Raw genomic sequence first — 12,510 nt, 5'->3', positions numbered from 1 at the left:
CTTGACCTAAACTTAAGCTCTAGCCTTGAAACTTGATTTGTTCTCAAACTCAACATCCAACCCCTGACCTCCAGGAGGTCATTGAGGGGAGTGACTGTCTGTCTTGTCCCAGCTCCAGGCACAGTATCCGGCAAATGGAGATACTCAACCGGTCCTCTTTGATAGAGTGATTTTAACTCTCATCCCTTGTCCTTGGACTTTCAAAACCACTGAATCCTAAATACATCTCAATTGTCTAAGCTCTGACCAGAGATACAGCCCTGAACTTGAGTTGTAACCTTTAAAACTTGATCTGTTATGTAAGATTCTGCATGCATGCTCAGTCATGTCTAACTCTGTGGGACTCCATGGGTTGTAGCCTGCCAGGTTTCTCTGTCCATGGGATTCTCCAGGCAAGAATACTGGAGTGAGTTGCCATTTCCTACTCTAGGGGATCTTACCCACCCAGAGTCCTATGTCTCATGCATTGGCAGGCAGATTCTTTACCACTAGCACCACCTGAGAAGCCCCCTCTTATGTAAGGAGGCCCTTACACTCAGATCCCAAACCCACCATTGACCTTTCCCGAGTTCCTACCTGCTCGGCACATGAGACACCAGCATCAAAGTAGGGGGTCTTGAGTGGGTTGTGCTCCGAGGCCCCAAGGGTGAAGAGCTGGGAGGGCTGCGATGGGAGAGAGAGTGGGACAAGTCAGGACCATGTCCCAACCCTGACAGCCTCTTCCCTCCAGTCCCCCAATCCCAGCCCCAGCCTCAGTGGGGGAAGGTGGGAGGGGAGGTGGGGGCAGCCTGGGCTTCAGGGAAAGTGCTTACCATCTCCGGTTCCTCCAGTTTTGCCTTTGGGGTCGGTGGCTTGTATGAGGGAGGTCCCTCCAGTCTGTGGGGTAGGAGGTAAGTCAGGTGGAGGCTAAGCCCTGAGAGCCCCTCTATTCCAGAGCCACTGCACATTTCTTTCCTCCACCTGATCTCCCTTTTCCACCACACACCTCCTCTTGCCCTGCTGTCTGCTACTCACTCCATGAATTTCTCTTCTTCCAGGAAGATCCAGACTTTCCAGGAGGATCCAGAGTTTCTGTTATAGGATCACAGCTATCTATGTGTCTCTAATGGGGCATGTACTGAGTTTGTATTTGAAATATTACTTCTGATCTCATTCAACAACTGTATCCTGCTGCAAACAGTGTGAGGGGGGAAAAATGAGATTTGTGTTGTGTTCCCAGAACTCACAATGAGGAGTTATCAGGACATATTTGGAGAAAGAGAGAATGAGAACTTCCTTGGTGGTCCAGTGATTAAGAATCTGCCTGCTACTGCAGGGGACACAGGTTCGATCCCTGGTCCGGGAACTAAGACCCTATGTGCCATGGGCCAAATAAACCCATGGGCCACAACTACTGAGCCTGCATCTAGAGCCACCGGCTGCAAATACCGAAGCCAGTGCACTTAGAGCCTGTGCTCTGCAACAAGAGAAGCCACCACAACGAGGAGCCTGTGAACCATAACTAGAGAGTAGCCTCCGATTGCTGTGACTGGAGAAAGCCGGGGCGCAGCAATAAAGACCCAGCACAGCCAAATGAATAAATCATTTAAAAAAGAGAGAATGAAAAGAATGAGCAAAATGCTTTCCTGTCCCCCAAACTATATTAAATTCCCTCATTCTGCAAACCCACAGACCAGAGTATCCCATATATATAATAATCGTGGGTGCTCACTACACCTTCAATCCCTAGCTCAGATGTCCCTGCTTCCAGGAAGCCCTCCCCGATCTTTCAGGCTGAATCAGGTGCCCTCTGTAGCCGCGCTCAGCTCCTTCAGCTTCCCTAGCCCATTCCTAGCCATGCTGGATTGTCACCGTCTGGGGATGGATCTGTCTCCTCCAGACTGTGAACCTCAGGAGGCCAAGACCAGAGCCATCTCAGACACCACTGGGTCTCACAGGCTTAGAAGATGAGAACAACAGCAGGTTGTTGGTTTGCATTGACTAGATGATTAAGACTGGTTCACAAACTTTCATGTGCATCTTGGGGTGCTTGTTATAAATATGGACGGCAAGTCCTTCTTGTGAAAGTGCTGATTTAGTAGGTTTGGAGTAAGCCCAGGAAGGTGTATTTTTAACAAGTGTTCCCCTCACACACACTGGGTCTTATTATTTCAGAACCATTTTGCCGTCAAGTTTCTTGCTGAACGAATTTCAGCAAGTGATTTCAGCTCTCTAAACTTGTTTCCTCTTTGAGAAGATGTGTATCCTTAGCTCTGTCTGAGAATTCAGGTTTCCATGATACGATATGTTGTGTGTGGATATCTTTTATTTATGCTTTAAATTTATTATTTTGGGGGCATTTTAAAAAAAGGTTTATTTATTTATTTATTTGGCTGTGCTGGGTCTTCCCTAAGGTGCGTGGGCTTCTCCTGTTGCAGAGTACAGGCTCTAGGCATGCGGGCTCCGTATGTGTGATGAAAAAGATTGGTTGCTCCGTAGCATGTGGGATCCTGTGGGACGAGGGATCAAACCCGTGTCCCCTGAATGGGCAGGCAGATTCTTAACTACTGGACCAACAGGGAAGCCCTTTTTTGGACATCTTTTAAGTGTTTTGTCTCATCATTGTGTTCCTAAATTTCAGGGCCTCGCTCCAAGGGAATACTTTCTGAATTACTTACCGAATGAACAAATGAATGAATGGATATGAGGCTTCATTGAGATCACAAGTACGACGCCTCTCATCAAGTCTCTACAAGGTGCTGTAGAGATGTCAAGATGCCTCTCATAACAAGTGCTCTACAGAAAGAAGTGGGGCTAATTTCCCCTAATATCCAGGTTCCTCTTTTCTCACAGTCATACAGATTTTGACTGGGCATGTGGCCACCCAGAATAAAGACTACATTTCCCAGCTTCCTCTGCAGCTAGGGCAGCCATGTGACTAGACCCTGGCCAATGGGAAATGAGAGAATGTGATTCCCTTACAAGACCGCCCTCTATTTCCATATCCCCTTCCCACTGGCAGGCTGGGTGGTCCTTGAGGCCAGGATGGCCATGTCTGGTTGTCGTGTACATAGACAATGGTAAGAGAGAAGGAAGCCATCTTGGAATGTGAATGAAGGGAGGGCGGAACAACAAGATAGCAGGAACCTGGACTCTGATTACTTCACAGAGCAGAATTGTCATGGCCATGATTTCTAGGAAATAAACTCTCCTCTCCACCCCATTTAAGTCCTGCCATTTTGGATCACTCTGTTTCACAGAGCTGATACCGTGCAGGGTCCTGTGGGGCTCCTGGGGCACAAGGCCTTTCTGTGTCCCCCATTTCTTTGTTTATAGGAAATACCCTTCATTCAGTCTCCATGACCTTCCCTGAGTGCCAATGGGCAGATTCAAGCAGTTGTTACTTAGGGAAGGTAGGAGATGCAAAACCAGGGAGAAACACACAGTTAAGAGCAGCCTTGGGCCAAGGTCCTGTCTCCCTATTAATGGATACATACACAACAATATCTTTAAGGTACTGTGCAGATAAGGAAATCCCCTCCAGGTGGGAGAAGCAACTGATTAATGATGGTCAGTGGCCCACAAGCATGTAGACCCCAGACCAGTTGGACCTGAAGCTTGATGCTGCTGACTGCTACTTACCTCACACCAACCCATCAGAAGAATATCCACGGGATGATTGCACCCTCTTTGAACAACTACTATAAAACTTCTCAATATCTTCCCCAACTTAGGACACTCGGGTTCTGAGGGCAGTAGCCTGCTGTGTCCCCCTTTGCTTGGTAAAGCAGTAAAGCTACTCTTTTCTGGGTGCGTGCTAAGTTGATTCAGTGCTGCGACCCTCTGGACAGCAGCCTGCCAGTTATCCCAAATTCTGTCTTGAAGATTTGATTCGGCACTGGTGTGCAGAGAAGCTGAGCCATTTCAGCGTCACAGCCATTACCAATGACTTTCTCCCAGCCTCCTCCCCCACGCCGTGCACCCCCGTCCTGGGACCCCTCCCCCATCCACTTCTTAGGACCCTTCACTCACTCCTCCTCCTCCTCTGCCCCCTGCAGCCTCTGCTCCTTCCGCTGCTGCCTGCAGATCAGGATGCCCGTGGCGGCCACAGCAGTAGCGATGATGGCAGCGATGATGCCCCCAATGATGCCGCCTGTGGCCCCTGCTCCGGCTGTGTTGGGTGTCTCTACAAGAAGGAGGACAGCATGAGGGAGTCTCCAGGAGAAAGCCACACAGCACCTTATTCCCAGTACCACCCCACTCTTGAGTCACCACCTGTCCCAAGGGCAGAGGCCATTCTTTTTATTCACTTAATCCTCACTGAGCATTTATTGTGCTTTAGAATGGTGAACAAAACGTGCAAAAGCCCCAGTCCCCTGGGATGAATGTTTTGTTGAGCAGGGAGGCCACAAGTAGAGAAATAGATACAATAGCTTATATGCAAGGTGACAGCAAATGATAGAGGGTAATCGTAGGGGACTTCCCTGGTGTCGAAGTGGATAAGAATCCACCTGCCCATAGAGGGGACACGGGTTCCATCCCTGGTCAGGGAGGCTCCCACATCCTGTGGGGCAGCTAAGCCCGTGCATCACAGCTACTGAGCCCACGCTCTAGAGCCGCCAAGCCGCAACTACTGAAGCCCGCGTGCCTAGAGCCCTGTGCTCTGAGAAGCCACCACAGTGAGAAGTCTGCGCACTGCAATGAAGGCCCAGGACAGCCAAAAAAACCAATTATACATATATACATATATACTTCCCTCGTGGCTCAGATGGTAAAGCGCCTGTCTGCAATGCGGGAGACCTGGGTTTGATCCCTGGAGAAGGAAATGGCAGCCCACTCCAGTACTCTTGCCTGGAAAATCCCATGGACAGAGGAGCCTGGTAGGCTACAGTCCATGGGGTCACAAAGAGTCGGACATGACGGAGAGACTTCACTTTCACTTCACTTTCACTTTGATATATATAAAGGCAATGCCACATAATGCCACATAATGCCAATGCCATTCACCTTACTTATAGTAAGGAAGTGCTAAGTGACAGAGCAGGGTAGTCAAAGGTAGTCGGAGAGAGCCTTACTGCGAGATATTTGAGCAAAGACCCAAAGTAGCTGTAGGGGGCGAGCCATGAGGATATGAGAACATTCCAGGAAAAGCAAACAGCCAGCCAGAGCCAAGGTCCTCCAGAGGAAGCCTCGTGTTGTTTTTAGGGACAGGAGGGAGCAGAGCAGAGAGCAGAGAGCTGATGGGAGAGTGTGGTGCTAGGGGAAGACAGGTGACCAGGAATGGAGCGAAAAGGCAGAAAATCGGGGGTGGGCGAGATTCTGGGCTTGGGATCAGAACCCCTCATGCATTATACAGAAAGAAGTTATCCTGGGCAGAGCATCAGAGGGCCTCCAACCTCACAGGAAAAGGGGTGGAGAGAACTGTGACCTCCCCGCCCCCACTCCTGGATCTCTCCTTTGTAACACTTCCCACTTCCTGAATCCTTATTGGAGTCATTACCTGTTTACTTGCCAATTTCCACACTGTGCGGTCCAAGGGACGGGGTCTGGCACACAGTTGGTGTTTTTCTAGATGCATAAGGAGGGGCCCAGCAGGGACACCTGGGGACCCACTGTCTGCCAGATCGACCACATTCCCACCCCTGCTCTCCCGGCACTACCCTCCCGTTGGGGGAGGCGGCGGCCGCTGGGGTGGGAGGGGGGCCTGGACAGGACAGGACAGGGTGGTGTAGACGGTAAACAACCAGAGGAAATAACACGTGTGCCACGGCCCCACCCACGGGCCTCCCCCTTCCATCAACCCCACCACAGAGAGGAGGAGGAAAGCTGCCCGAGGGGATGCTGTCTGAATCCCTGGACCATCCCATTTCCACAGCTTTTGTTACACAGTCTGGCATCCTCTGGAGGGCTTCTCAGAGCGTCGGGGAAATATCAGAGTAATTGCCGCTCAGTCCACACACTTGCTTATCCTAAGATTGCTCCTCTGACTGCGCGCCACCGCTGTGTCCGCCGCAGAGCGAGTGGAAGGCTATGCTGGTGGAAGAAGCAGACTTGCCCAGCCTCTCCCGGGTGCTCCACCCCACGCTGGGTGTTTGGGTGCAGCCTTAACTGAGTCCCATGACAGCCTTGGGAGCAGAGACGAAGGCCACCTGAGGTGGTCGTGGGGCTCGGGAGAGTGGAGGTGACTGGATTTAACCTTGCCTCCCTCCATACAGAGCCCCTCCCTGGGCCCAGCCTGGGGATAAGGGAATAGGAAGGAGGTAGAAAAGGCCGACGTGATGTCCTCCCCAGGTGGGGCTTCCCTGGTTTCTTAGCACCCCGAGAATGCAGGTGGCAAGTCCTCCCTCCTAATGTCCTCAGCAGACTCGGGGAGGTCGGGTCCAAGATGGCCCCAGAGGATCAGATCCCAGGCCCTCGCCACCCCTGAGGGCCCAGGAGCCCATGATATCAGCCCCGCTGGGCCCAGGAACTCAGTTCTCCTGCCAGTCTGGCCACTTGGCCTGGGAAGGCTGTCCTGGAAGCCCGGCATCCAAGCGCAGCCCAAGCCCAGTTCCCCGGGCCTCAGACGGCTCGGCCATCCAGTCGAGGACCCAAGTGACCAGAGTCCTCCCTTCCACCAGCCCCAAGTCTAGCCCCCACCACTCTCCCCCTCTCCAGCGCCCACCCGCTGGGACCTAGCAGTCCCTGTCCCACCCCCCAAACAGGGGGTCTGACGTATTACAAGACACCCCGGGATGTTTTCCTCCAAGGCGTTTATTAACTCCTGAGTGTCATGGGGCCAGGGCAGCCTGGAGCCCAAACTGAGAGTCTCTGTGGGGGGTGGTGCTCTGTGGGTCCCCCTCCCCCAGCGCCCCCCTCCCCCCCGGGAGGGGGGCCCTCCCCCGCTCCCTGCGGCCCGGGATTCAGAAGTCCAGTGTGTGATATTCCAGCGCCCTCTACATCCCAGCAAAGGAAGTGGGAGGTAGCTTTGAACTCCAGTGTGTTCCGGACAAACGAGTTCAACCAGTCTGGGACCCTTGGCTGGCTGGGCGCGCAGCGCTGTGTCCGTCTCAGTCTGTCTGTCTGTCTGCCTGGGTGGGCTGGGTGGTGGGTGGGGGGAGGTCACACGTAAATCGCCCGCCGGGAGATGAGGGAGCCGTCCAGCTGGGACTCCAAGTCGTCCTCCAGGGCCGGGGGCGGAGGCAACATGAGGCCTTTCTCTGCCTTCTCCTCCTCGTCCTCGTCCTCCTCGTCCTTGCCCTCCGGCCTCAGCGGGCCAGGGTCCGCGGGCGTCCAGAAGACGGGACCCCCATTCCCAAAGACCTGAGTTTTCGGGTCGTAGGACCCTCCTGTGCCGCCGTCTCCTCCTCCGGGGCTCTTCCTCCTCCTCACCCTCAGCAGGATGAAGGCCAAGGACCCCCCAGCCAGAAGCAGCAGCACCAGCAGCGTCCCCCCCACAGCCCCCCACACCACTGGGCCCGCGCCTTGAGGCGAGGCCCGGGGGGTGTCTGAGGAGAGAGAAGAGGGGGTGAGAGAGAGAGGGAGACAGGAGGTCAAGAGCAGCCATCTGGAGGTGGGGGGCCGGGGCACACAGCAGGGCAGTGCTGGGAACTAGGGAGGTGACCCCACTGGGACAGACAGCGGGAGGTGGGGAGGGAAGGGAGAGCCCCGTTCACGCTCCAGGCCAGTGGGTGCCCTCCCCCAGATGGATTTCCTCACACCTGCCCCAGGGTTTTGCTAACAAAATAGAAATAAAAGAAAAGACTCCCGAAATAACAAACACAAAACCAAAATGAAAATTGCTAGGGATTCCCAGGCCGTCTAATGGTTAAGACTCCGTGCTTCCACTGCAGGGGGATTGCTCAGTCACTCAGCCATGTTTTGGACTCTTCGTGACCCCATGGACTGCAGGTTGCCAGGCTCCTCTGTCCATGGGATTCTCCGGGCAAGAATACTGGAGTGGGCTGCCATTTCCTCCTCCAGGGGATCTTCCCGACTCAGGGGTAGAATCTGAACCTCCTGCGTCTCCTGCATTAGCCCGGCGGATTCTTTACCACTGAACCACCTGGGAAGCCCTACTGTGGGGGGCAGAGGTTCAATCCCTGGTCGGGGAACTAACAGCCCACCTGCCGAGCCACGCGGCCAAAAAAGAAAAAACCAACACACACATACACACATGCATACATGAAACAACAGCTTACTACCCAACATTTAAAGCGCTAAGTCTTGTGAAGTAATTAGCCTCCAACTAATAAAAAAAAAAAAGAAAAAAAAAGAAGAAACTAAAAAAACAAACAAACAAACAAAAAATAAAGCACTAGGTCATTTCACTGAAAATTCCAATTTCTTTTAGGGCAAAAAAAAAGAAGAAAAAATCAGATCTGGCATCATCAAACTCTCGTCTCCTCCACCTGGTGATGGGCCGTGGCTGAGTGAGGCTGCGGACTCCGAAGCGAACAGAGTTCCACACCTGGCCACCCTGTCCCTTGCCAGGACCTTGTAGGCATCTGAATTTGCCATTCCCTCCCAGAAACTCTGAGGCCTGGGTCACAGAATCTTGTGGCCGATCCAGCAGAAAGAAGCAGAGATGGGTTTGAGCCTGAGGCTGTTTGATCCCAAAGCTCTGAGCACTTGAGAGAAAGGGGACTGAGGAGATTGAGCACCCCCTCCAATCCCCGGGGTGGAGAATGGCCCCCCTTAAGCCCACAGTCCCAGGGGGTTTACTCTCCCTGCGGAGACTGAGCTGGTGAAAGGGGAGGGATCTGGGGGAGGATGGGGGTGTGTAGAGAAGGAAGCAGGGGAGGAGTGAGGATGAGGGAGGGGCAACTGGGGCCCACAGAGGCAACCAGCATCTTATCACATACCTCCCTTCCCCCACCCTGGCATGCACGGCCTGACTGGGAGAGACCAGGGAGGGACCCACTCACACCTGACCCTCTCCTCCCCATGCCTCTGGACATTGGAGGGGCTGGAACCCAGGCCACGGTTTCTAGATGTTTTCAAAACCAGGGTGGGATGGGGTGGGGGTCACGACCTAGTGGGCTCTCAAATCAGTGCAAGCAACAGTAAAGCAGAGAAAAAGTCCACCTCAAGTGTGAAGGGCCAATAGTATTCTGTGAAGCTTCTGGCGGGGATATATTTCTACACCTGCACCCTGGGTGAAGGTGGGAAAGACTTCGTTCAGTGAAGTCTGGAGACCAGTTTTTACGCGTGTCAGGACGTGTGTCCGAGTTACTGAAGGTGGTATTTTGGAGGTGCTGGCTGAGCGTGTTCCAGTCTTAGGGTCAGAAGTTTCTGAAGCAACGTCTAGCCTGTGGCGTGGCCTGTGTACTTATGTTTTCTCTGGCGTGAGCCCCAAACGGAGTGTGACGGCCCGTGCATGTCTGTGTGCACGTGGAACGTGAGGTGTTTCTGAGACCCTCTGAGCTGACTTTGCCAAGAGCTGTGAGTGAATCTCCTCTCTGGGCAAGGCCATCTGTTGACACATCACTACCTTTGACTGAATTTCTAGAGTGCTCAGAGAGTACCCCCCATCTGTTGGTGTCCATCTGTAGATGTGTGACTTTGCAAAGATGCTTTTGACTGCCTGTGGGTCTGCAGTTGCCTTTGCGGGGGTTGGGGGTCTTTCCACGGGTGTGTGATTTTGTGTGCGCCCCACCCCACCTGCAGGTTCCTCCTGGGGCTCTGGGTACGTGCGTTTCACTGGGTGAATACTGCCTGTCTAAGGCTGAGCTCTGACGGTGGTGTGTTCACCTTGGGGGATGCCAGCGGTGGACATTCCTGGGGTTTCTGCAGGCTCCGCCTCCACGGGCCCAGTGTGGGTGGAGAGACCGGTTTCTCAGGTGGGTGTGTATCTGGGGTACAGGTTCAGGGGGTGTATTTCCAGTTGGGCACCTTGCTGGGTGGGTGGAGCTGACCCTCCTCTGGGTGTGCTTTGGAGGGCAGGGCTCCGACTGGCTCATCGCTGTATTCCCAACATCAAGGAGAATGGCTGGCCAAGAAGAAACCTCAGCAAATAACTTGTCAGAGGATGATTTGTGGAAAGAGAAGCTCCACAGTGGCATTTCTGGAGTTTCTGAGGGCGGGCCCTTGAGAACGTCTTCGAGTTTCCTTCTCAGCATCTGGCTGATGATGTTTCTCCATGTGGGCTTGCTGCCGGAGGCTCTTTTTGCTTGTAGCATGTCTGTGTGGCCGTGTCTCCCTCCAGGCGTGTGTGTTTGTGAACCTGAGCGTGTGAGACGTGCTGAGGGTGGGCCAGTGGTCTCTCTGGGTGTGTGTGTGGTCTGTGACAGTGTTTTTGAGTGGCTACGTCACATCTCCCTGGCAAGGGTTGGAATTCCTCAAGAGGGATCCGTTTTCATTTTTCCTTTTTTTTGGGGGGGGGCGTGGGTTGAGGATCCGTTTTCATGTGGGTGTTTTTCTAGATGTGCGTGTGTGCATGTGTGTTACGATCATCTCAGCAAGGGACCTGCTTCCACCTGTCTCCAGTGTGCATGTGTGTCTGTCTTCACACGGGTGACTCTGAGCTTGTCTTTGGTTGTGTTTCTGAGATGGGGGGGGGGCACACTGAGGCCCCCTGGCTCCCTCTAAGCATCGCAGTCTACAGTTGTGATTTCAACCCCATTTCCATCAGCCCACACCTGGGCTTCGTTTCCTTTCACTTTTTCCCTCTCCAGCTGTGTATCTTGGGTCCCATCAGGGAGACTCAGAGAACTTCTGACTGCCAGACACACCAGCCACTGTTTCCAAAACACCACCTCCAGGGAGTTGCCTGGCGGTCCACTGGTCAGCACTCCACACTTTCACTGCCGTGGGCCTGGTTTTGGTCCCTGGTCGGGGAACTAAGAGCCTGTCAGCTGAGCGGCAGGCCAACAAAAGAACAAAAACAAAACAAACCCAAAATACCACCTCCAGGAACACAAACATCCCAACACACACACGCAAACTGGCTTCCGGGTGGTACCCGCCAGCCCTCCCTGTAAAAAGTCTATTGTCTCTGAGTGTTCCTCCAGCTGCCCTCCCATGACTGTGAGTTGTCTGATTCCATGGGTGTGTCTCATTGGCTGGAGGCTGGGCCAGTTGCCCTGGATCTCTTCCTAACGACCCTTCTCAGGCCTCAAATTCGTAACTCCTCTGTCGGCACCTACCCGGTCACCCCAATCCAGACTCCACCTGGGGCAGGGGATAAAAGCCATGCCCCACATCGGTGAGGTGGGTGCAGCCCACCCCAGGTCGGCGGCACAGCCCTCCCAGTGCAGCCCCAGCGGGAAGAACACTCGGGGAGCAGACCCTGTCATCACACCACCCCCAAGACCTGCTCACCTCGAACGAGGACCACCTGCTCGGCTTGGCCGGTGCCCACGGCATTGGTGACGGTGCAGATGAAGGTGGTGTTGAACAGCCGGTCCACCGAGTGGACGATCAGCTTGGGGCCCTGGGCCACTGCTGAGGCTGGGAAGACACCGGAAGTCCTGGAGGGTGTGGGGGTCACGTAAGAGCGAGAGCACGGTCCACGGGGGGCCCAGGTCTGGTCCCTGATGACACAACCCTCAAGAGCCAAGCTCTGCAGACTTGAAACTTACTCCCTGACACCCCAGGCTGCCAACTCCCTCCTCCCGGGGGACTTACGGTTTCAGGCCTCTGGTGTTCCTTTCTTACGACACAGGAGTCCGGGCCCCCAGCCCCTCCTCCCCAGACCCAGGATCCAGGCCCCCGGCCCCTCCTCCCCAGACCCAGGATCCAGGCCCCCAGGCCCTCCTCCCTCAGACCCAGGATCCAGGCCCCAGCCCCTCCTCCCCCACACCCAGGAGTGCAGACCCCCAGCCCCTCCTCCCCCAGACCCAGGATCCAGGCCCCAGCCCCTCCTCCTTCAGACCCAGGGGTCCACGTCCCCAGCCCCTCCTCCCTTAGACCCAGGAGTGCAGACCCCCAGCCCCTCCTCCCCTAGACCCAGGATCCAGGCCCCAGCCCCTCCTCCCCCAGACCCAGGACCCAGGCCCCAGCCCCTCCTCCCTCACCCAGGGGTCTGGCCCCAAACAGGACTCACGTGCTCCAGTCGTAGCCCGTGGGCTCTGGCTTGCTGCGGACGTTACAGTTCAGGGTGGCCTCAGTGCGGCCAATGTACCAGTTGTCATCATAGCCGGATATGGTGACCTGGGGGGGGTCTGCAGGAAACAGGGGGGACTGGCTCAGTGACTGGGGGAATCCCAGAAGGGGTGACAAGTGAGTAGACAGATAAGAATCCTAAAGAAACAGGGTGGGCTGGCAGGAGGTGGACCCAGGGACAGTGCCTGCTCAGAGACCATCCAGGGACTTGACTGAGGGTCATTCTGAGGAAGTTGTTTTTCAGAGCAGGCAGTGCCCGAGCAAGCCACTAGAGATAATGTGTGTCATTTCTGACATGCCCAGAGCAGATTAGGGAATTAGTTTAACTGAAGGCATTGTCTGGGGAGCTAGTATAGAAAATGCTGAGTTGGGGTATGCGGTTGCAAAAGCTGCTAAGGTAACTATTTGGCAGAGTCTGTGGGGAGAGTGCCGGGAGAGCCTCTCTGA

At 54.5% G+C, this 12,510-nt stretch overlaps 1 protein-coding gene across 2 annotated transcripts in view; it reads right to left on the bottom strand.

Moving 5' to 3' along the window:
- The window catches only part of NECTIN2 (nectin cell adhesion molecule 2), a 32,948-nt gene that overhangs the window by 1,385 nt on the left and 19,053 nt on the right, over nucleotides 1-12,510 (bottom strand). Inside the window, exons 4-8 of one of the 2 annotated variants that reach the window (XM_065926280.1) lie at nucleotides 12,005-12,122; nucleotides 11,281-11,429; nucleotides 4,012-4,165; nucleotides 813-876; nucleotides 577-663 (exon numbers count right to left, since the gene is read on the bottom strand). In XM_065926280.1, coding sequence (XP_065782352.1) covers nucleotides 577-663; nucleotides 813-876; nucleotides 4,012-4,165; nucleotides 11,281-11,429; nucleotides 12,005-12,122 — 572 coding nt within the window. Of the gene's footprint in view, nucleotides 1-576; nucleotides 664-812; nucleotides 877-4,011; nucleotides 4,166-6,834; nucleotides 7,467-11,280; nucleotides 11,430-12,004; nucleotides 12,123-12,510 lie in introns of those variants that run through there. The other variant, XM_065926282.1, reaches the window with a different exon arrangement.

Source organism: Muntiacus reevesi, chromosome 2 (assembly GCF_963930625.1).
Source record: "Muntiacus reevesi chromosome 2, mMunRee1.1, whole genome shotgun sequence".
NCBI lineage: Eukaryota > Metazoa > Chordata > Mammalia > Artiodactyla > Cervidae > Muntiacus > Muntiacus reevesi.
The sequence above is the reverse complement of the archived record's forward strand: the minus strand, read 5'-3'. Positions and strand labels throughout refer to the sequence as shown.